The 25,298-nt window shown below is 32.5% G+C and overlaps 1 protein-coding gene across 2 annotated transcripts in view; it reads right to left on the bottom strand.

Moving 5' to 3' along the window:
- The window catches only part of robo1 (roundabout 1), a 289,875-nt gene that overhangs the window by 5,084 nt on the left and 259,493 nt on the right, over positions 1–25,298 (bottom strand). The window contains exons 5-16 of one of the 2 annotated variants that reach the window (XM_065360488.1): positions 23,176–23,442; positions 16,416–16,693; positions 16,081–16,285; positions 15,620–15,942; positions 12,576–12,803; positions 12,234–12,459; positions 12,030–12,145; positions 8,782–9,118; positions 8,398–8,681; positions 8,199–8,304; positions 7,826–7,944; positions 7,505–7,651 (exon numbers count right to left, since the gene is read on the bottom strand). In XM_065360488.1, coding sequence (XP_065216560.1) covers positions 7,505–7,651; positions 7,826–7,944; positions 8,199–8,304; positions 8,398–8,681; positions 8,782–9,118; positions 12,030–12,145; positions 12,234–12,459; positions 12,576–12,803; positions 15,620–15,942; positions 16,081–16,285; positions 16,416–16,693; positions 23,176–23,442 — 2,636 coding nt within the window. The remainder of the gene's footprint in view (positions 1–7,504; positions 7,652–7,825; positions 7,945–8,198; positions 8,305–8,397; positions 8,682–8,781; positions 9,119–12,029; positions 12,146–12,233; positions 12,460–12,575; positions 12,804–15,619; positions 15,943–16,080; positions 16,286–16,415; positions 16,694–23,175; positions 23,443–25,298) is intronic. The other variant, XM_065360489.1, reaches the window with a different exon arrangement.

The following is a 25,298-nucleotide window of genomic DNA, read 5'->3' as shown; positions in this document are numbered from 1 at the left end:
GATTAATGTCTATGAAATAATTTCTAAGAACATCGATTAATTCAAATTCCATTGGACAGCCACAATTTTGTAAATCTTCCCCATTTGCAGAAAAATTCAAAATATTCATGTGGAAAAAATTTTACCCTGCTAAAAAAATGACTCAAAATTTCAGCAAAAAATGAAAAAAATTGAAATTCTAGAAAAATAGCAAAAAAATGAAGTAATTTAGGTATCATACGAGTTACTGGTCATTTTTATATAATGACTTTGTCCCTATTTTCAATTTTGGTCATTGAAAGTCATTTTCCGCCAGAAAGTCCTTTTTTCGTTTTGATTTTCATAATTTCTCTACAAAGAGTCAAAAATTACATTTTTTTTTAAATGACCGAAAAAAAGATTTAAAATGTCGCAGAAAATCGATAATTCTGAATTTATTGAAAGCAGTTGGCCCCCTGTTTTCATTTTTGATGGGGCTACCTCGACTTGGTTGCCGAACCAGTCGAATGTTCATGTTATAAATAAAAATAGGTAGGTAAGTAATTTTAAGGTAGGTACTTTTTTTGGTGAAAAATGGTCTTCATGGTCCTTCTAATTCTACAATATTTAATTATGACGTCTCAGTATGTAATTTTAAATCCGTGTAGAGAAAGTCAAAAAATTAAAAAAATCGTTTCAATCGTGAAAATATGAAGAGGGGCAGAGCCTCTTCAACTGCTCAAAATCGTTGCCAATCGACCTAATATTTTGAAAATTACGTTCAAAACAAATTTCAGTCCCTCACCAGACTTACTTTGTTTCAATTTCGATACTCAAAAATATTTTTCATGAATAAATAAAATTTCAAAAAATTTGCCGAAATTCTTAGAGTAGGTAGCCTTGGAGGGGGGACGCTAAATTGAAGTTGCACGTCCCTAATTTTCATACGCCTCCCTCGCCACTGTGTTTTGAGAAAAAAAATCAAAATACCTGAATTATTTTTTTATTATTTAAAAAATTTCAACTTTTTTGAAATAAGAAATTTTGATTACTTTTGTTTGCTCTTCAAGTAAAACCCTGAAAAATATGCTTTTTTGCGTTTTTTTTGTCAACTTATGCAAAATATGCGAAAAATGTATGGAACGACACAAAATGTTGAGTGTCAAATTTTACCCTAGAAAACGTGTTCAAAAGATTGTCAAAACGCTCATCTACTGATGTTAGCAAGGATTGTAATCATGAGCTCTGTGAATAAAAAAATACCAAAAAAATTCAAATTTAGGTCAGAGCAATTCTCACATTCTTTTCAATTCAAACACATTTCCACAATGCCTGGTGAAACAAAATCCTTCAAAATGAAAACTTCGCAAGTCAAACTTACAAATAGTTATCAAGAATGGGCAAATTACCCAAAAATTGTATAGAAGACCAATTCAAAATCAGTAATTTCAGAAAATACAAATTTCGATTTCAATTTTAATTTTCAAAAATGTTAACAAAACCTTTTTCAAATCCAAAAGGTACCATACAAGTCATCTAAAATTCGTTTTAGATCATGGATTGGTTCAAATCAGATTATTGTCCCAAAATCAAGAGGTAGGTCTAGGTACCTACGTAATTTACAGGATTAGGTAAGTATAGAAAAATCAGGTCAACATCTTGTGAAAGTGAATGAAAAAAAGTGATTCTAAAAATAATCGAATGATAAATTAGACAATTTATAGGTATTTTTCAATGGAAATTACAAACCATAAAAAATTGACTAACTTAATCCAACAATTTGGCTTGGAAATGAGAAGAAAAAAATTTTCAACCAAAATTGACCCATCAAGAGGGACAAATCGTTTGGAAAATCAATTTTTTGGCATTTTTGAAGGTCCTTTACCCGCATATTACCCGAATGCGGGTTTAATAATTTAAATAATAAACATATTCCTATCTATAACAATTTTTTTATAATTATAATTATTTTTTCAATTTTTGATTTAGAATTTTTTCTTTTAATCCCTTTAATTTTGTTATTTAATAAATTAAATTGAATAAAATTAAAATAATAATAATATTAATTATTTTTTTAAATTTATTTTTCTTTATTATATGAAATTAAAATAAATTGTGTTAATCCCATACTAAATAATTATGCTGAAAAAAAAGTAAGTTCCTATACGCTGTGTATTTTATAGCTGTAGATGTGATAAACATATTAGGTATCATTAAGAGAACTAGAAAAAATGAATAGAAAAGGAAATCGAGAGAAAAAAATATGAAATTACAAAAATTGATTTTGAAAATGGAAAAAGCAGCACTTTTTAGACAAATTCAGGCAAACATAAGGACTTTTTGACAATTTTTTCAAAAGCTGTACATTCAGACTATTTCTGAAAATTTTTTGCTAAAAGCAGAAGTTTTCTTTACAATATCTAATTTTATTTATTTCGGCAAAAAGTCGTTTTTTTTTCTTGATAACTATGTACAAAAAACAATTAATTTTGTCAGAAGTTGGGATTTTTTAATAATTTAAAAAAAAAAGAAACTTCTGTACAACTTTGGTAAAAATGAGACTTTTTCAACAATTTTTCTGGTGATAAGATTTTTTGAAAATGTTGCCAAAAACACAGGTGCTGTTTTGGCAATTTTTACAAAAAGTCAAGATTTTTTGATAATTTTGGCAAAAAATGTGAATTTATAAAATATTAGCCTATAAGAGAGTTTTTTTGTTCATTTCTACAAAAAATACATCTTAGAACTTTTTTAGAAGAAAATTAAATGTATTTTCTGACAATTATGACTAAGAACAGTGTTTTTTTTGACAATTTCAACAAAAGTTAAGATTTTTTCATAATTTTGGCAAAAACGAGATTTTTTTGATAATTTTGCCAAAAACCGAAATTTTTGGCAAGTTTGCAGTAGCGATTTTTCGCTCCATACTGTGTAACGACACGACCAACATTACAATTATCAGAAAGTGCAGGTGCCATAATACTTCATTTCATGACTTTGCTGCAAAGATGCAGTGTGCGCGCGCACTTAGCTCAGTGGATGAGCCTTTTGACAATATTTTGAACACGTTTTCTAGGGTAAAATTTGACGCTCAACATTTTGTGTTCCATACATTTTTCGCATATTTTGCATAAGTTGGAAAAAAAACGTGAAAAAAGCACATTTTTCAGAGTTTTTTGCAAATATGAGCCTTTTGCAAACAAAATTTCAATTTTATGGATTGGTGGGAAGAAAGTACTTGTGAAAAGACACATTTTGGCGAAAACAGTTTTGGTGCCCAATCCTTCAATTCGGAGCTGTGACGGATCAACGTTTTCTTTTGTCAATTTTACCCCCACCACTACAATAAAATTTTTTGAAAAAAAATCATGTTGAAAAGCCCACTGTTCCATACACAATTTTTCTCTCCACAACTCATGGATACAGAATTTTTCTCGCAAAAAAACGCGTTTTGTGGCCTATACTGGCCAAGGGGTGGGGTTGGGGGACGGAAATTCCGCTCGAAAATTTTTATTGGAGGTACCCAACAATAATCCATCATGAATTCCAAATCTGGGACCAGGGCCATTTCACCTATCTTACCTGGCAATACCCTTTGAGCCATATTGGTTCATTCTGACTTCCCCCATGCACCTTATTCGCAAATTGGTGAGTGAAAATTTTTACGAGTCCAAAGTACGATAATGCGAACACAGCAACAGTGTAATTTCAAGGTCGCAAGTTATGAACCTGCGAACAAGGTTCGGTAGTATTCGCAAGTTCGCAAGTTGCGACACTACGAACAGTTATATGAAGCGTTGGCAGGTTCGCAAATTGGCACCAAGTTAAAAACTAAAAATTTTTACTACCCAATTTGTGCATACTTGCGAACACAGCAATAGCGTAATTTCAAGTTCGCAAGTTACGAACCTGCGAAGGAGGTATGGTAATATTCGTAGGTTCGCAAGTTGCGACACTACGAATCTGTATATGAAGCGTTCGCAGGTTCGCAAATTGGCGAGTGAAATTTGGGGCTTGTATAAATTTTTACTCGCCAATTAGCGAACCTGCGAACACAGCAACAGTGTAATTTCAAGTTCGCAAGTTATGAACCTGCGAACAAGGCTTGGTAGTATTCGCAGGTTCGCAAGTTGCGACACTACGAACCTGGATATGAAGCGTTCGCAGGTTCGCAATTTGGCGAGTGAAATTTGGGGCTTGAAGAAATTTTTACTCGCCAATTTGCGAACCTGCAAACACAGCAACAGCGTAATTTCAAGTTCGCAAGTTACGAACCTGCGAACAAGGTTTGGTAGTATTCGCAGGTTCGCAAATTGGCGAGTGAAATTTGGGGCTTGTAAAAATTTTCACTCGCCAATTTGCGAACCTACGAATACTACCATACCTCATTTGCAGGTTCGTAACTTGCGAACTTGAATTACACTGTTGCTGTGTGTTCGCATGTTCGTAACTTGGACTAGTGAAAATTTTTACTTGCCAATTTGCGAACCTGCGAATGCTTCATATACAGGTTCGTAGTGTCGCAACTTGCGAACCTACGAATACTACCAAACCTTGTTCGCAGGTTCATAACTTGCGAACTTGAAATTACACTGTTGCTGTGTTCGCATTATCGTGCTTTGGACTCGTAAAAATTTTCACCCGCCAATTTGCGAACCTGCGAACGCTTCATATATAAGGTGCGGGGGGGAAGTCAGAAACAGGGTTTTCACTATTTTACTAATGAGAACCAATATGGCTCAAATTTGTTATGTAGGTTCCCATAAGAGAAAAGTTCAAAAATATCGAAAAATTTCCATAAAAACTAAAAAAATGAAAGAATTTTTGAAAAATAAAAAAGTTTTGAATTTTTTTTTAGGTTAAAATTATTTAAGTACAAAATCTGTCAAGGTTGTCACATTGAAATTTTTGAATTATGGAACATTATTACTTACTTGAAGAGCAAATAAAAGTAATCAAACTTTCTTATTTCAAGAAACTTGAAATTTTTTAAATAATAAAAAAATAATTTAGGTAAGTATTTTGATTTTCTTTGTGAAAAAAGCGAGTTCATTTGTGACATGGTAAAAAAATTACTTTTTTGTAATTTTTGAAAACTTCTGCTAAGAAAAGCAGGTTGTAAGTACAAAAAAAAACGTATGTTGAATTAGGACAAATGTCGTGTTTTAAACAAAACCCTGTTTTAACCAAAAAAGCTCTGAAAAAAATTTTTTAAACAAAAAAAACGATTTTTTCCATGTTGGTTTTACGTGCTTGAGAAAACTTCAAATCTGACCATTTCATTTTTCTTTTGAAAAAACTGTTTTAGAAAATTTACACGTTTTCAAAAAAAAAACAAACAAACAAACAAGTACAACACTGAAAAAAGCAAGGCTTTGCAGTATTGCTGAAATACAAGAATCATTGACAATTTTCGACAAAAAGTAAGTTTTCTGATAATTTTAGCAAACCCAGAACGTTTTTGCAATTTTTACAAAAAATGTAATTTTTCCGCAAGTTTTAAGGAAAAAGTGAAACTTTTGGCAATAGCCTAAAGCAAGACTTGGAAGTTTTTGGGAAAAAATTAATAATTTTTAAAATGTTTGCAAAAAGGCTCTTGGAAACTATAAACAAAAAAAGATACATTTTGACAATTCCCGACAGTCAATTTTTGCAATTTCTGGCAAAAAAAAAACAATTTTGGGTAAAAAGCGAGACTCGAGTTATTTTAGAAAAAGAATGGCAAGAAAAGCGTTACTATGTATTTCTCTAAGAAGCAAAAATTTTGTAAATTTAGAAAAGACGAGATTTTTTGTCAAACAGCGAGAGTTGGTCAATTTCCGCAAGAAGTGGCAATTTTAGAGAATTATTGGTAAAAAAAAACTAATTTGTTTTCAAAATTTTTGTTCGTGAAAATGGACTTGAGCACCTATAACTTTGATCTGTTCTGATTGGGCATGAATGAGCATCCTCTCGACCGGGAACACAGTCTCTCCGCCCCCCCCCCCCAAAAAAAGCCCTGATTTCTTCGTAATCACAGGGTAGTGGAAAAATTTTAAAAAATCAATAATGCGTTCATTTCAATTTTTTTATATAATTTTGATTGAAATTAAAAAACATTTTGTATGCAAATTTTTTACTAATTTCAATTTTTTTGAAAATTTGCCTGTGAAAAATTCGACAGCGTAAATTTTTTGTTTGTGGAGGGGGTAGAGTGGGCTTTCCAAAAATTTGGTAGGAAAAAGCCAGGGACAAAAAAATCTGTTAGATACCATGTTTGATTTCATTTCATTTAAGTATTAAAAAATTATTTTTTTCAACGGAGATGGATCAAAAGTCATAAAAATTCGTATATTTGTTTTGAATATTTTTTTGGATGCCCTGAAAAAAATAAAGCACTAAAAATGCTACTGATTTCTCTTATCAGTATCACAGTGATTATCTTGGAAAAACAAAAAATGTTTTAAACAAATTTTCAGGATCAAAATTTATTAATTTTTTCAACATTCAGATGGTCAAGTGATTCGTTCACCCTCTCCAGTCATTTCATTCCACCCTAAATTGCTTTTTATGTTGGTTAGCCAAATCATATCAGCAATTTACCAGCAATCACCACAAATTTGCCAAAATTTACCAGAAAAAAAAACGAATAATTACGAAATCGTAGCACCTCCTCCGCCTCTTCCTTTTCTCTCTCTTCAAGCCTTCCTACTTCCTGGTGTACTACGTTGAAATTCAGGAACAATAAGTTTTAATATGTACTAAAAAAAATTAATGATTTCACATGCCATTTTTGGGGAGGAGGGTGGGGGAGGGAAGAATGATGAGGTTCCAAAAACACCGATTTCGATTCTGAAAAACAGTTTACCCCGAAATCAAAAAACGCCTTCATCTCAGAGAAAAGAGCCAAGAACTAAAATTAGAAAAAATTGAAACATGGATATCGAAAGTTAGATTTTTAGAAGCACTTGGCATTGTTCTAATTACCCTTTGCTCTCAAAAACAAAATTGAGTCTCAGGAATATGAACCAAGACCCCGGATCTGGAAAAATTTAATACGGATATCTAAATCTACCTCTTTTGAGGAACTTATAATTCTGATTTTCGGACCAAACGGTTTTCTGAATCAAAATTAACACTTTTATAAACCTACGATTCAGTTCTCAAATCACTTTTCTCGATGCTTTAAAATTTTTCTAGCCCCCCCCCCCGGTCTCTCTTCATAAATCCATTTTTCAAAACTAATTTTAAAAAATCACAAAAATATATTGAAAAAATATACTTTGGAGGTAGTAAATTTCGTTCCGTCACCCTCCATCGATAATTAGGACGAGAATCATCGAAGAGTAGTTGGAAAAAAATTGATTGAAATCAAAGGTACCAGATCCAAAACCCAACTTCATTTTAGATGCAAGTTCATGTAGCATGTCCTGAATTGTTTTGTATAAATCTAAATGTAATTTCAAGTGCTCTAAAATTTTTCAAAATTTTCACACGACTCGCTTCATCGTTCCCAAAAGGACACAACAGAATACATAAACAGATGATTAAAAAAACCAATATATACCGGTGGTGGATGCTCCTCCGGGGGCGGATGATATTTATGTTCAGTTCTGCCAGCGCCATTCATTCGATTACAATTATCAACTCTACGCTGCGGCGAATCTGCGCAATATTGCTTATAATATTTATGACTAGATTGAAAAGGTTTCTGCTGAAAAAAAAAACAAAAAAACAAAACAAAAATTACTACATACAATCGTACAGTACACAGAACGGAAAACCTCTCTATCTTTATTCCGGATGAAATAACACAACATCCTTTGAGAATACTCGCAGAAGAAGAAAAAAAAACCAAGCCGACAAATAACGAAATTAAATCGCGTACTTGAGAATTTAAGAGACGATTTGTAGATTCTGACGACGAAGGTTGGAAATCCGACCAATGTACCACTGATCCAGAACTTCCACTGCCTTTTCGTTTATTTTCTCTTTCCATCGTATCGCCTACACATACACACAGAGAAAAACACCAACGTAATATAATACATATAAAAACAACACGATGCGATGTGCAGTCTCTAACAATTGGCGTCGTAAATAAAAAAATCTCCACACGTATATTCTCCAACACACACGCCTCATCGTCTGCGAAATGAAATGAACTGTTGGAAATACATTTATGTACGTTTGCAGAAAAAAAGAAGAAAAAAAAAGGCCTTAGAGAAGAAAAAATACCACCATCGAAACACATCACGTACCTCTATACACCGGGGAATGTTGATCTGCGCTGTTTTTAATAGAGTCGCTCGAGCTCAAAGTTTTTCTCTCCGTCGAACTTCTCGAGCCACAAGTTTGACTTGATTCCTGCATCAAAGTTGGCAAAAAGTTGCAATGAAAAATAGCTATCCTATAGTCTCGTCGTCGAATTAATTGAATATAAACACCGAGTAAACTTACGTTGCATTCTTTCGACGATAACAAAATGGTAGTAGCGTAAGGGGTAGGATTACCAGGCGATGGTAATCCTTTACAGGGATTATAAAATGTAGATAAATTGCAGCTATCTACTTCGGCGTAATCAATAACGCTGCCTTCTTTTGTATTCGATGAATTTACATCGTTACCTTCCTTCTCTTGGACGGTGTGCCAACCGCCATCAATCCATAGCGTATCTTTGCCGCAGTTTACTCCTCGCATGCCGGCCATACGTAAATGTGATAAATCTGTACTAACCACCGGCACTGTAAACATATTTTTTAACCCATTTTAACTCGTATAAGTTGCAAAAAAAAAAAAAAGAACGAACAAGAGAAAAAAATTCACGTAGAAATTTACACGTACCATCGAAATGTCCCAGATCTTTTTCCTTGTTTTGTTTTTTCCTCAAGTACAGCAGCAGAGCTATACCGATGGCTAATGAGATCACGAAAACGGCTAGTAAAATGATGAACCACGATTCTAGAGTGCTAGATGTGAAAGCGCTGCTGGTAGTGAGATTTGGATCCATGAAGAAGGGCACAGCTCCGCTAAAAGGTCCGTAGCCTGCTTTAGTATGAGCAGCTACACGAGCTGTGTAGCTGGTCCCGGAGGTCAGGTTGTTCAGAAGGATCATCGTCGTGGTGGAGTTTACGTTGGTTTGGGCTAGAGTTCGAGAGCTGTTGGTTGGCTTCACTTGGATCTGTGGTAATGAAGAGAAAACAACGTTAGAAATTACTCGATTTGCAGCATTAAAATCCAGTTTCAGGAGAGGGGGCACCCCCTTGAAGCAGGGATTGTACTCGAATTTTTCTCAAAAAAAGTAACTTCAGTAACCAAAAAATCCGGGAAAGGTAACCAAAAAAACGTCTAATGTAAAAAAGAAGTGGCAACCGATAAACTTCAATGCGTAAAAAACATTATATTTTATTTTAGATCACAAAAAAAAAACATGACGAAAATTTTGATAGCAGTTTTTTTCAAAAACCATAGAAAAAAACATCAAAACTCAAATAAAATCATTTTTGAAAAAAAAAAACTAGCAAAATCTCAAAACAGATAATTATCAACAATTCGAAAGTAAACTACTCGTAGATCAAAATCCAAAAAGAAAGCACGAAAAAAATATTGGATTCCGGAAACATGATCGAAAAAATATGTGTTAAACTATACTGAAAAAAATTGCAAAATTTAAAGAAGAGGGGGAAGTCTACTGAAACAAGGAGGAACGAAATTTAATCTTTATTCAAACTCATTTCAGAAAATCAAACACAAAAATACCAATTGTAAAATAGCAGAAATGTTGACATGAGCGAGGATTTAATGAAAAAAAAAATTATTCGAGTGTTGAGAAATAATAATAAACAATAATTTGTAAAAAAAATTCCCTAAATAAGAATTTTTTTAGAACGGAAAACTTATTGAAATCAACAGGAAGGGGTGGGAGGAAGAGGGGATTGCAATCCAAATTTGAAAAAAAGTGATTAGTGATAATCATTTTAAAAATTCGAATACAAAAAATTTACCTACCCTGCTTCAAAAAGAAAAAAAAATTCTCCATCAAAACTGTGAAAAATTGATACGATTAAAAAAAAATAGAAAAAAAGGCGACAAAATTATTGAAATTGAAACATCAAGATCTGGAGAGAGAAAAAATAGTCAAAAAATAATGTTGAAAAACCTCTTCGTGATCTTCTTTTAATAAATCAAAATCATAAGTCCATAAGAATAAAACTCGAGAGCGAAATTCAAAATGAACCAAAAAACAGAGCTTTGTCAAAATTTAAAAATTTGAAAAAAATCACGATGATTCCAGAATAATAATTTGATTAGAAGTAGAAAAACTTCACCGAAAAAATTAAGGTAAAGAGCGCTAAAATTTAAGAAAAAACCTCGCAAGAATTTTAAAAAAAACTCACGAAATTCAACGATGAAATTGCGAAAACTTCCAAAAAAATTTAGACACAAAAAAAACACGAAAATATGAGAATTTAAAAGAACTCAACTTGAAAAATCAAAAAATCCTCAAAAAAAATTCTAAATCAAACCATCGAGTTTCAAAGTTTAAAAAATCTCGAAGAAAATCTGTGAACAGGGAATTCTGCAAAAATCAGAGTAGAAAAAATTACTAAAATTTGGGGCTAAATTGGGAGAAAATTTTAAAAGAATCTCGAAAATTCCAGAAAAAGGGTTTCGCCGAAATTAAGAACAGAAATTTAGGCAGAAAAACGAATCAACAAAATTCAAAATAAAATTATGGAAATGATGAAAATAGAAAACACTTGAAAATTCAGTTCAGCAAAAATCATTAAGAATTCAGAACAAAGAACTCACGACTTCACGAGAATTAGCATTAGGTATAAATTCGGAAATAAATCGAAAATTTTTTGAGAAAAAACATCGAAAAATTTCTAGCAAAACTGAAGAGGATTCAACAGAAAAAAATAATTCGAACTTGAAAATAAAATATTCAAAGAGAGAGGAAATCCGGAGGACCTTCCCTCATAACTGGAAGGGAAGAGGAAAAGAGAGAGAGGGATCAACGAATGAAAGATATCACAATGCAGAAAAATCCACTACAAATATGAAAAAAAAAACCGGAATCATCAAAATCTTGAAGCAGCTTCCCTCCCTTCTCGAAAAAAAAGATCAAAATTTAACGGAAACTCATGATTTTTGGAAGAAGAAAAATCATAATTCCACAAAAATGTGAGTAAAACATCACTTGTTTTTTTCAAGCACGAAACTCAAGAAAAAAACTGTTGAAATAAAAAAAATGCAGTCAAAATTTAGGCAAAAAATTTACCACAATTTAGAACAAAACTATAGAATTGTGAAAATTCAAAGTTGAAAAAGTCTGTCAAAATTGGAGAAACTTCGCCAAAATTTGAAAAGAGAAAAAAAAATGGAAATTCTGAGAAAATCATCGAAAAACTTGAAAAAACCGAACTTGCAAAAATTCAAAAAAATCATACCCGCCAAAATTGGGGAAAATCTACAAAAATTCAAAAAAAAACTCACCAAATCGGTGAAAAAAAAATTACAACATTAAAAAAACGAACATAGAACCGAAATAAGGAGAAATCCCGACTCGTATTTGAGCAATAAAATCACACAAGCTCGAGGAAAAATTTTTATGAAAAAATCACGAGAATTCAAGATGATAAATTTCGGCAAAAATTCAGGCGAAAAAAAGCATCCAAATTCACAGCAAAATCATGGAAAAATTATTTTGGAAAACATCATCACCAAAATTCAAGATGTAAAAATCAATCAAAACAGGAGAAAATCCACTAAAAACCATCGAGAAATTCAAAAATAATAACACCTATCGAAATTAGAAAACCCTTAAGTACATTTCAAAAGGAAAAATAAAATTTGTAACGCTGAAAAGGCAGTGATGCCTTTTAAGTTTTTTTTCGAAAAATTTTGGATAAAATTTTGGAAAAAAAAAGAAAATTAGTGAAAAAATCCAAAACATCTTTTTGAGCAAAAATGTAAATTTTAAAAACGAATAATAATGTGGAATCGAATATTTTTCGAGGGAGCGGCGGGAGGGGTGTTATGCCTAGGATTTTTTTCTCTATACAAATATGTAGTTGAAAAATATTCACCTTGTATCCTTGTAAAATTCCATTAAGATGCTGAGGTGATGGCGGAGACCATTTAACGAACGCTGTCGTAGCATTTATTATACCAATCTGGACGGAATCCGGAGGAGCCGAAGGAACTGCGAACAAAAATACGATAAATAAAATTCGAATTCGATACGAAAAAAGAGAGATAAACTCGAGGAATAAACATCTTTAAAAACCAACCATCTTCCAAAGTCTGCGCAATCATGGAATTACTAGGCTGTCCTTCGACCGATTTGTAGAACGGGACGATGAAAAAATCGTATTTGGTGTACTTTCTTAGATTGGTAACGATATAAGATGTAGTATCGGCATTCATAACAGTGGCCAAGTTATATGTTTGTGATCCGGCAGATAAGTCTCGAAATCTCACGTACACGCCTTCCACCCAATCTGCATTATTTATCACCTAGAAACATACACGTAATTCGTAAGTACATAGTACATACATATTATAGTCAAGGAGTTCTTTCGACAAAAGTTGCTTGAAAATTATAAACAGTAAGTAAATTTGCATCAACTTACATCCCATACTACTCTAATCGAAGTCGAAGAAATAGAAAACAGGTCTCGTAAAATTAACACTTTGCTGCTCAATTTCGATCTGGCATTGTTGAGGAGATGCTGAGGAGCAGCTGTATTCGCTCCTAAGGTACGAACGACGCTGGAAGCACCGCTTGGTATACTAATACCGTGAGAATTTTCCGCTCTGACTACGAATACATAGGTCGTATCTGGCTTCAGGTCGGTAATCTGTAAATAAAATAAATTATCATCAATTTCATCATTAATAATTTCAAGTTTCAAATATAATTACTCAAAATAACAATCTAGTAATGTTTTATTTCAAAAATAATTTCACGAACAACAGATTTTGACCATCTTGGTTCTCAATTTCACTTCCCCTCTCTTTCCCCCGCATTACCTTGAAACAAACTTCTTCGAAAGCTCAATTTCATTTTCGGATTATTTTCGTACGAATTTCATCAAATTTTCCAACAAATTCTGAAGATTTTCTAATAAGAATTTCCAATTTTGATTTTTGTGTCGTGATTTTGAAAAAATTTTCAACTGACTAATTCTAGACATTTTTTCTGATTTTTGATGGATTTGGAGTCAATTTTTTGAAAACTTTGGATGATTCGCTTGTGATTTTTTCACTTGAATTTTGGAATTTAATGTTAACATTTTTTTCCTAATGATTTTGAAAGAGTATTTCAAGTCGATTAAGAGAAAATTTTCATTCTCTAAAGGTTATTTAAGGCGTTATGGAAAATCGGCGATAAATTTTTTTCTCAAATTCAACAATTTTAAATACCTTATTAAATTCATTTTCATTCATTTTTTTTTTAGCGAATGTGGAGCAAATTTTAGAAGGTTTTTATATTTTTAATGAATTTCTACTCAATTCTAACACAATTTTATTTTAAATGGATTTCTTACAACTTTGGAAACTTTTTTCTCTTGAGAATGAATTCCTGAATGATTGTAGATAAATTGCCCAATTTTTTCACCTACCCACAATTTTTTTTTTTTAGGGTGTCTGAACGAATTTTCATTGAATAATTCAAATTTTGTGAATAGTTTTAATGGTAACGAGAAGGTTTTCAATCATTTTTTTGAAGTATGACCTACAAGTATACATACATAATATTATTTGAAATTTTGATGGATTTCCAGACAATGATTGAAGAGCTTTTAATTTCTAATGAATTATTGCTTTTCTCACAATTCTAAGATTATTTTAATTTTTCAATCATCATTTTTTCTCCGCAGAATTATCATCCTCTGAATGGATTTTTTTAAAAAAAATTTGGAGATCGTTTCCATTTTGAATCGAAATTTTTTAGGAGTTCGATTTTCTTTTTGATGGAATTTCCAAAAATTATTTTCAAATTAACTTTGAACAATTCATACATTTTTTCAAAATTTCCAATGATTTATTAAAATTTCTTCAGAATTTTATTTGAATATATTTTATATTTATCGATTTTTAAATATTTTTTTCAGAGAGATCATACAATTTTAAATGGATTTTCAGATTGAAAATTTTGAAAAATTTCTTGGCTTTGAGTTGAATTGCTCAAAAAATAGAAATGAGGAGAAGGGGTTTTTTAAAGCTCCAATTTCATCGTCTTCATATTACTAAACCGCTCCATTCCAAGGATTTTTGCTAAAAAAAAATTGAAGTAAGTGAATGTTCCACTCATAGTTTGGCATTAAAATCTTAGGATGAACTATTGGAGAGTGGGGTTAAATGCATAAAAAGTTCTAAATCTTGGTAAGTATTTCAGTAATTTTTGACTATTTTTGGCATCAACATTTTCTGACTCGACGATTTTTTCTACTAAAAAAATGGAAATTGATTTGAGGCAGTAGATCCACAGTGAGTGGAATATGGAGGGGTTGAAATAAACAAAATTTGAAAGATCACGTGTTCTATTTCTGGTTTTCAGACATTTCGACGAATTTTTAAAATTTTAAATCAATTTCAGACATTTCATGCAATATTTTCTGGTTTTCATTAATTTTCTGAAGATGCTAGTCAAGTTTTTGCCTTAAGTTAGAGATTGTTCTGATTTTTGATTTTGGATAGAATTTTGTCCTATTTTCATATATGGATTTTTTTTGTTGACAATCTTGGGAACATTTTTTAATTGACAAATTGACTTTTCCTGTAGTATCAGGTGAGTTTGTGAGTGGATTTTCAACCAATCATCAAAATCATAATTAAAATTCGAATGGATTTCCTGAATAATTTTTTTAACGAATTTTCTTTATTAATTCAGTTTCAGACAGTTTTGGCGTCATTTGCTCACAATTTCACAATAGTTCGAATTTTTTGACTAAAAAAAAAAAAAATCAAACCACTTGTTTTTGGAAGATTTTTCACCTTCAGATGGATTTCTAGATTGCCAGTTTTGGATAAATTTTCTGACTTTGAAATATTAACCTAACCTATGTATTAAAACAATTTTTTTTCACTGTAAAAAATTAATTTTTAGATAATTTTTTGTTCCCAAACTCTCCATTTCCGAATTTGTTTGAACCATATCTGGCTAATTAAGTAATTAGTATGAAAAACACTGGAGAGGGGTCTGGAGTGAAAAGTTGGCGAAAATCGGGCAAAAAAGTTGGAAAAATGCCAGCCCCCCCCCCACAACACATCACCTTGTCATGCCTTTGTCCTCATCAAAAAACATCAAAATTTTAATTTTTTTCACATTTTTTTTTCATATGTATTTTTTAAAAAATTTAATATACTTATGAATAGTTTAATAGATAAAAAAATTAATATTTTAATTTTTCATAATTTTTTTAAATAAATTTGAATTTTTAAAATTGAATTCAATTATTATTTTTAAAAATTTTCTACTTTTAATTTTTTATTAAGTAATATACTTAATAATTATAGAGAAATAAACTCCTTTAGGTACAATTTAATTTTTTAAAATTTTCCAACTCATTCGGGATAATTTTTTGTTGAATCCATTGAAATTGAAATGGAAGTCATTTTCTATAAATTCTTTTCTTTCTCATTCCAAATCAATAAATTGAGCAAACTTTACCGTAATAGTATCATTGGTTATACGATTGGCAGCCACGACCCATCCAGTTTGCAAATCAGCGCTGAAATACTCCACTGTGTATCCGATCAACGGCGACACGCCATTTTGAGGTATCGGCGACGTCCAGCTCAACGACACCGAAGAATTGGTAACATTTAAAATACGAGGCGTGCCGGGCGGTCCTGGAAATTTGGACGGATCCGGCGTACGATGTATATTCGCGGTGGGAGATTTATCCACCGTTAACGTAGCTGACCACGATGTTTCTCCACTTTCGGACGATGCCGTACACGTGTACAGACCGGAATCACTAACTTGAAGATCTAGAATGATCAAAAAAGCAAAATATTAGATACATACGAATGTAAGTTTTAACACCTCTATGCGTATAATACATATTATAGGCGTAGATTGGAAATATTTTAACATTAATTGGAAATCAAATCGATCGTATACACTACCTTTGATTTGTAGAGCATCCGCGGTTTGCGTAATCCGTTCATTTTTCTGCTTCGTAATCAGCGCCGAATCTTTATACCATTTAACCGTAGGCTGCGGGGAACCTACTGCTTGACATGGTAATTCGGCTTTCGAATGAGCCGCCAACGTTTGATTCGTAGGTCCAATTTGTATAATCGGAGGAGGCACGTCATCCACCGAACTAACCTATAAATTATTCACAATACGCTTATTAAAACACGCCACTTTTTTTTCTTCTAATCCTAATCATCGAATGCGCTCGATCACGTGCAACATCGTAGTACCTCTACCTATCTAATAGACAATGAGAAATTACCTGTAAAAAAGCCCGAACTGTTGTCGAACCGGCTACCGATAACGCCGAACATACCAAATACCCGGCGTCTTCTTTTTGTACTCCTTGTATACGTAGGGCACCGTTTTGGGTAACGTGGAAATGTCCGTGGGCCATTCCGGGGAACAATAAGACCTGCGAACCTTCTTTTGTCCAGAATACCGAAGGTGGTGGATTGCCATCGGCTACACATTCGAAAGTTGCTACGCCGTTCAAGCCGACTTTTTGATCCGACGGTTTCGTTATGAAACTGGGAGGTGCTGAAAAATAAACCATTTTTTTAGATACACATCGTGACAACAAAGGGTAGGTAAGTAATAAGTATTCGCAGGTAAAATAGGTAAAATGCCCCTGTACGCAGATTTTTGAAATTTTTTGATAAAACATTGTTGGGTACCCTTAAAAAGAAATATTGCAGCTAAAAACATTTCCCTCATCCAACATCCTTTGGGGGTAGAAGGACGTTCGTTCAACCATGTTTGCGCCATAGTCAATATTTTTCGATACATTGGCCAAAAACCGATTTTGGAAGGCTAAGATCCACAATTTAGGGGAAAGCACACCCGGAACAGTAGGACTCCTCAGAATCGTTTTCATGACATCAAAATGGACCAGTATACCAAAAATCAGCTTGTCACCTCGATTTTCACTATTCGATGCTAATTTTACTGGACTACACTCTGCTGTATCGTACTTTGGACTCGTAAAAATGTTCACTCCCCAGTTTGCAAACCTGCAAACGCTTCATATACCTACTAGTTCGTAGTGTCGCAACTTGCGAACCTACAATTAGTACCATACCTTGTTCGCAGGTTCGTAACTTGCGAACTTGAAATTACACTGTTGTTGTGTTCGCATGTTCGTACTTTGGACTTATAAAAATTTTTACTTGACAATTTGCGAACCTGTATATGAAACGTTCGAAGGTACGCAAATTGGTCAGTAAAAATTTTTACTTCGTAGCTTGGTACCAATTTGCGAACTTGCGAACGCTTCATATACTAGTTCGTAGCGTCGCAACTTGCGAACCTGCGAGTACTACCATATCTTGTTCGCAGGTTCGTAACTTGCGAAGTTGAAATTACACCGTTGCTGTGTTCGCATGTTCGTACTTTGGGCTCATAAAAATTTTCACTCGCCAATTTGCGAACCTGCGAACGCTTCATTTACAGATTTGCAATGTCGCAACTTGCGAACCTGCGAGTACTACCATACCTTGTTTGCAGGTTCGTAACTTGCGAACTTGAAATTACATCGTTGCTGTGTTCGCATTATCGTACTTTGGGACTGGTAAAAATTTTCACTCGCCAATTTGCGAACCTGCGAACGCTTCATTTACAGATTCGCAATGTCGTAACTTGCGAACCTGCGGATGCTACCATAACTTGTTCGCAGGTTCGTAACTTCCGAACTTGAAATTACATCGTTGCTGTGTTCGCATTATCGTACTTTGGGACTGGTAAAAATTTTCACTCGCCAATTTGCGAACCTGCGAACGCTTCATTTACAGATTCGCAATGTCGTAACTTGCGAACTTGAAATTACACCGTTGCTGTGTTCGCATGTTCGTACTTTGGACTCGTAAAAATTTTCACTCGCCAATTTGCGAACCTGCAAACACTTCATACTACTAGTTCGTAGTGTCGCAACTTGCGAACCTACGAACTGACAATTTTTGGAAATAAAGTGAGAATGTTCGCAATTTTGGGCCTAAAAAACACAATTTTTTGGAAAAAAGCAAGACATCAATAATTTTAGAAAAAGGACGTAATACCGCAGGGAAATTCAATAAATTGAAAAACATGACCCCTGTGGTGTTATTATTTTCAAAAGATGCCGATCGTCAAACGCAATATACTCGTACCATAGAAACCTTTTACATAAAAAATCGCGTTGTGCTTCTTTTTCAAAATCGCGTCGAGTTTTTGAAATCTCATTCTGCTTTTGAAATCCGATTCGCGTTTTTTCAAAATTGCAACATAATTTCAAAAAAAAAGCACAACATGATTTTGAAAGAAAAGCACAATGCAATTTTGAAAAATAAGCACAACGCAATTTTGAAAAAAAGCACAACGCAATTTTGAAAAAAAGCACAACACGATTTTGAAATAAAAGGTCAACATCAAAAAAATGCACATACAATGCAATTTCAAGAAAGCACAACGCGATTCCAAAAAAGCACAACTTTGAAAAAAAGCACAACACAATTTTAAAAAATAAGCACAACACGATTTTGAAAAAAGGCACAACACCAAAAAAACACGCAATTTCAAAAAAAAACCACAACACAATTTTGAAAAAAATCACAACGTGATTTTGAAAGAAAAGCGCAATGTGATTTTCAAAAAAAAGCACAACACAAATTTGAAAAAAAATTACAACACAATTTCAAAAAAAAACACAACATTATTTTGAAAAATAAGCACGACATGATTTCAAAAAATAAGCACAACCCAATTATGAAAAAAAACACAATGCAACTTTGAAAAAATATGCGCAACGCAATTTCAAAACAGAGGCACAATGCAATTTTGAAAAAAAATTACAACACAATTTCAAAAAAAAGCACAAGATTTTGAAAGAAAAGCACAATGCGATTTTGAAAAAATAAGCACCACGTTGCGTTGTGCTCCTGTTTTGCAATTGCGTTGTGCTTATTTTTTCAAAATCGCGTTGTACTTTTTTGCAAAATTGTGTTGGCTTATTTTTCGAAGTCGCATTGTGCTTTTCTTTCAAAATCATGTTGTGCTTTTTTTTGAAATTGTGTTGTAATTTTTTTTAAAATTGCGTTGTGCTCCTGTTTTGAAATTGCGTTGTGCTTATTTTTTAAAGTTGCGTTGTGTTTTTCTTCAAAATTGCGTTGTGCTTATTTTTTAAAATCATGTTGTGCTTATTTTTCAAAATCAAGTTGTGCTTTTCTTTCAAAATCACATTGTGCTTTTCTTTCAAAATCACGTTGTGCTTTTTTTTGAAATTGTGTTGTAATTTTCTTTCAAAATTGTGTTGTGCTTTTTTTTGAAATTGCATGCTTTTTTGGTGTTGTGCTTTTTTTCAAAATCATGTTGTGCTTTTTCAAAATTGCGTTGTGTGCTTTTTTCAATGTTGACTTTTTATCAAAGTGTTGTGCTTATTTTTCAAAATCACATTGGTTTTTTTTTCAAAATCGCAATGTGCTTTTTTTTTCAAAATTGCATTGTGCTTTTCTTTCAAAATCACATTGTGCTTTTTTTTGAAATTGTGTTGTGGTTTTTTTTAAAATTGTGTGTTTTTTTTGGTGTTGTGCCTTTTTCCAAAATCTAGTTGTGCTTTTTCAAAATTGTGTTGTGTGTGCTTTTTTTGATGTTGACTTTTATTCAAAATTGTGTTGTGCTTATTTTTCAAAATTGCGTTGTGCTTTTTTGAAATTGCATTGTGTGTGCTTTTTTTGATGTTGACCTTTTATTTCAAAATCGCGTGTTGTGCTTTTTTTGAAGTTGTGCTTTTTTATTGAAATTTTGTTGTGCTTTCAAAATCAAAATTGCGTTCTGCTTTCGAAGTCCAAATCGTGTTTTTTCAAAATTGTGTTGTACATTTTTTTTTGAAATCACGTTGTGCTTTTTTTCCAAAATTGCGTTGTTTTTTTTTATAAATCGCGTTGTGCTTTATTAACAAAATAGGCTACCCACACTGTTACAGCTGTGCTTAAGCAGCTGTCTGGTTTTTTTAAAAAATTCTTAGGTTCTACTGCATGAAATTTCAAGATTTTTGCATGTTTGGCCATATTTTTTCATTCTCTATGAAAAAACCTTTTGTGAAATTTCTGTAAATGTCATAGTTTTTGACTTATAGAAAATTCGCTTTCTCAAGGAAATGGCGAACCAGCATACCCCTGTTGTAGTGGTCCTATTGCAGCTAAACATTCATGCCACCTTTAAAATCAGCCTAACAATGAAATCGAACCTTTCTGGGTACCAGATACCTCGATTATCGACTGAAACACTCTTACAATGTTGTAATAAATATCCCAAGTACATAATTATGAATCTGTGGTTATAGTTAACCCAAAATGACAGAGCTGTGGGTCCAAAACGACTTTTGGGATTGGGTTTCGGTTTTGGGATCAGAATTTATTCATTTTGGGATCAGTCCTGGGAATTTTTCGATTTTGGGATCAAGAAAAATAACGATTTTGGTTTTAGGATGAGTTTTGGGATTGGATTTGAATCTGGATTTAATCGATTCTGGTTTTGGGATCGTTTCGGACTCACAGCTCTGCAAAATGTAATGACCATTTTTGGCTCCAGGGGTTCCCAAAGTTGTGAATAAAAAAAAATTTTTAGAAATCACTGAGTATTATTTTCAAAAACTTTTTTAGCGCAAAATATCTGTTTGAACCCGATAAATGTTATGCGAGATTATTTTACTATTTTCGACTCTCGAGGGGCAGGAATTCAGGGGTTTTAATTTTTGGAAAATTTCGAAACCATAATTTTGAACCTACCCCATTTGAAACCCGCTAAAAAGCTTTTTACAGTTTATTACTATCTGAAAGACCTCCATCCTACCAAATTTTGAGCTCAATAAAATTTTGCGCTGGAACTCAAAAATTCTATTTTCAATTATTTTGTAATTGAAGACGTCATAGCAGAAAGGACATATGTGTGAAAGTTGTATTTTGAGAAAAAACTGTTTGAAAGTTTGAGTGCTTGTGAAGTTAAGAAATGTGCATATTTGAACATGGTGATGATTTTATCTTATTTTCCCACTATCTAACTATATGAAATGCTATGCACCATCAGTCTGGAGGAAACCGTGTGTTAGTGGTAAGCGCTCAAACATTTCGAATTATATGTCCTTTTTGAAGCGAAAAATTGGCCAATTTTTTTTTTATTTAAAAATGTTTTTGAGCAAATTTTTAGATTTAAACCTGGTAAATAATGGTTGACAACACAAAATCGACCATGAGTAACCCATTATCTCTGAAAAAAGATCGCTATGTTGAGTAAAAGAAAAAAAAACAAAAAATACAAGTTTTTTGGCCAATTTTTTTTTATTGATTTAAAAATGTTTTTGAGCAAATTTTTGGATTTAAACCAGGTAAATAATGGTTGACAACACAAAATCGACCATGAGTAACACATTATCTCTTACAAAGTAAATTTTTAATCGACTTCGCAGTTTTAAAATGGCGATATCTCACTGGTTTTTCGACTTTGTGAAGTGGGGGTGGTCTCATATGATAGAGGAAGGTCTGAAGAATAACAATATGGATTCGTCTCAAAAAGGACATATGTGTCATATATACCCCTTTTTGTTATGACGTCTTCAATTTCGATATTTTGGGAACCCATGGAAAACTAGAAACCTGCGATTTGCGCCAAACGTAACGTTTTGAGGTACATATTTGATGATCCAAATGAAAAAGTTTAACTAAGCTCCCTCTATATTCATAATTTTGAACCCCTTTTTCAGAGCCCCCCATTTGAGACACGTTTATGCATATTTTTTCAAATAAATAAAATAATTGAACCTTTTTTGGTCAAAGAGCAAAATCTCAGAATTTCGCCCAAAAAAGCAAAATTACGAGTGTGCTTGAATTGGGTTCGGACTTCGGAGATACGGCGGTTTCAAATTTTCTCTTCTCAATATCTCCCCTCCTGAGGGGGTCAACATTTTTTGAAAGAATTCACGCTAGACTCATGTCTCCTCCACAATATATTTTGGATGAATTCAATTGTGGGAAAGGAAGGCTGAGGGAATTTTTTTGGGCTCCAACCTTTTTATTTCAAAGGTAAGTACCAACAATGTTTCATTAAAATTTCAAGAATCCGAAAACAATGCTGTTTAACCCGGGAATACCCTCACGCTACCAATAGCTTCACTTTCATGAAGAAAATCCACCCCAAATCTTTCGAGGGTAAAATTCACAGACGGAATCCGCCAAGCGAAAAATTTTCATTAACCGAACTCATGCTCAATACCAAACAACAATCGAAAAAGCACAGCAAAAAAAAGGCCATCCCTCCGTAAACATTACCCTTTGAAGGAGCACACTAGCACAGCACAGCACAAAAAAAAGTACTCCGATAGAAAAAAATGACATTTCCACCCAAATCACTGTCGTGCTCAATACTTCGGAAAACTCAAAAGGGAAACCTGGTTTTCGTTAACCGACTGGAAAACCCTCGAAAATCCCCCACCTTACTTAAACAATTTTCGAAAAGACTTATCCTTTTCGCACCATTCGCGTTTAATCAATCACGCCGAAAGAGGGTAAAAAAATTATCATAAAACAAGCACACGATGACGACGACGAGGACAAAGATGACGACGGACGCGAATCAATCATAAATTATACTATCAACGTATCGCGACGTTCACACATAGTTAAAAAAAAAACACACTAACACACAACCGAATCGATAATATTTTCACTTCGCTAATCACACACAACGAATTGAACAATACCCACCGCCTCCTCGCCTCCCTTTGCTAAATAAAAGAAAAAAGTCTCTCGATTGAAAAACAGAAATGCCATTTTACTATACGAGAGACCGCGTCCATCGTCGTCGTCTGTGTCTCTTCTTTACCATTCATCGCGTTTTTTCACTTTTTTCTAAGTTTTCGTGAAATCGTAAATGTCAAACGAGGGTTTGAAAAAACTGAGTTTTCTTTTTTGGTAGGTGAGTGATGAGGGGAAGAGGGTTATTAAACCAGAATTCTCTTAAAGCAAAAAGAGTAAAAAGTATAATGTTACATTTACCATGAACAGTCAAAGAAGCATTGGCTGAAATGGATCCTATAACGTTTTCAGCATCACAGATGTATAGACCTTCGTCAGAGGGCACAACGTTGTTGATTTTCAGCGATTTCGAATCGAGTATTTGAGCTCTGGCTGTAGGCATTTTACCATCTTCTCGCCTCCATAATATTTTAGGTGGAGGATCACCGGCTACTTGGCAGTCGAATTCAGCGTCACGACCGGATAACACGACTGCGTCTCTGGGTTCCAATGTGAAATATGGTTTGACTGTAATAAGTAAACAAGAATGAAGAAAAAATTAAATTAGGCATTAGTTCGGTTGAATAATGTATTTTTTTTCTTCAAATTTTGGCCATATTGAGTAACAAAGTGGGGGTGAGGGAGGCTTTAGAAAGGTTCGATCAAAAAATTGAATCCAAATTTGAGGGGCAAGTCACCCCAATTCTCTTACAAAGTCTCTATTTGTAGCATCAAAAGTTAAGTTTAGAGTAATTTTTTCGTTATTTCAAATTACTTAATTATGGTTTGAGTACTTCTCAGCACCATTTTGAAAGTTGCACTTTTATTATGAAAGCTCTACTTTCGATTTTTAAAAATTTTAGTAAATGTTCCTGAATGAGATTTCAACGAACTTTCGAACAGGGAAATCAGTTCTGAGCTCAGCATCTCGTGGCAACAGAAACCAATAGTTTTTTTTCTTAGTTGTTGGGAAAGCAAATTGTGAAAAAAATGAGCAAAAAAACTGACTTCTAAAATCGCTGATCAAATCAAATCAGATCCTAGATATACAATTTCCTCAGACCAAACTCAATCAAATCTAATCCTTTTTACTTTGGAATAGAATCATCCATTTTTTCAAGTAATCAAACATTTTCTTGTAAGTAAAAAAGTCACTTTTAAAAAAAATTGATTCTTACTCTTACTTTTTTGATTTCAAGTGTAAGAATATTTTTTCACTGAGTTTCAAGTATTTTTTATCTGATCAGTTTTCTTGGATCCTTATTTAAAAGAATTTGTTTACAGAAATGGATTCCCCCCTCCCGCATCTTAATGTCATGAATGGAATTAATTTTTGATTTTGGAAGCAACAGTTCTTTTGTAATGTTCATTTTTTAAAAGTTTTTGTAATTTAAACTCATGTTTTTTTTTCTAAAAATACATTTTTTTCAATTTTTCCAAATTTTTTTGCTTGTTTAATTTTTTGTACTACTTTAAATTTTTGATTAATTTGAAAAGAACTCGGATTCTTTCACTTTTGTAAAAATTTTAAAAACACCTCAAAAAATTGCTTCAATTTAAATAATTTTTTCGATCAGCATTTCGAACTTTCCAAAAAAATTAATTTTTTGATTTATCCGCGATTTCTTTTTGTCTCGTTTTTTAAAATCAAAAAAATATGAAATTACTTTTTGAATCATTTTTTAAAATTTTGGTTGATTTGTTAAATTTTTACTGAGTATGAAAAAAAGGGAAAACCTTTAGAAAGTAAAAAAAAAAAATAATAATATTAGATAATGAAGAAATAATTTCACTCAACAAGCATTATTTTCTCAATCAAAAATTTAGAAAAAATACTAAAAAATAATCAAAATAAAAAAATTTCATTTCGTTAGAAACGTTAAAAATAATTACTGGAAGACTATTTTATCTGAGAAAATAAATCTACCTATTTTACTGAAAATTCAAAAAACTGAAGCAGTTGTTTGGTACTTTTTAGAAAAAAACCAAAAGAAAATGAAAACTGAGCTGAAAAAAAATTGCAGAAAAATGAAAACCAAGAAAATATTTCAATTTTTCCAAGCTGATTGAATAATAAAGAAATACCTGCTTAGTAAATAAATTAATGCAAAAGTTCACACAAACTAAACAACTTGAAAAAATATTTAAGTTTTTTTTTTTTTAATGATTTAAAATTCTATTTAATAAGCATTCTTTGTGCACCATTTTCAGGTACTTGAGAAGGAGGGGACAAAAATGAAATAGAAATGAAAAACTCAAAAAAAAAATTACAAAAGAACCGTTTCTTTCAAAATTGAAATTTTTAAAAAAATACGTAATTTGGTTAAAAATTCGAGTAAGGGATCTGTTTTAGTAAAAATCCGATCAAATCAGGTCTAAATTCT

This window comes from Planococcus citri, chromosome 4 (assembly GCF_950023065.1).
Source record: "Planococcus citri chromosome 4, ihPlaCitr1.1, whole genome shotgun sequence".
Classification (NCBI taxonomy): Eukaryota; Metazoa; Arthropoda; class Insecta; order Hemiptera; family Pseudococcidae; genus Planococcus; species Planococcus citri.
Note: the sequence above shows the minus strand (reverse complement) of the source record. Positions and strands in the feature narration are given on the sequence as shown.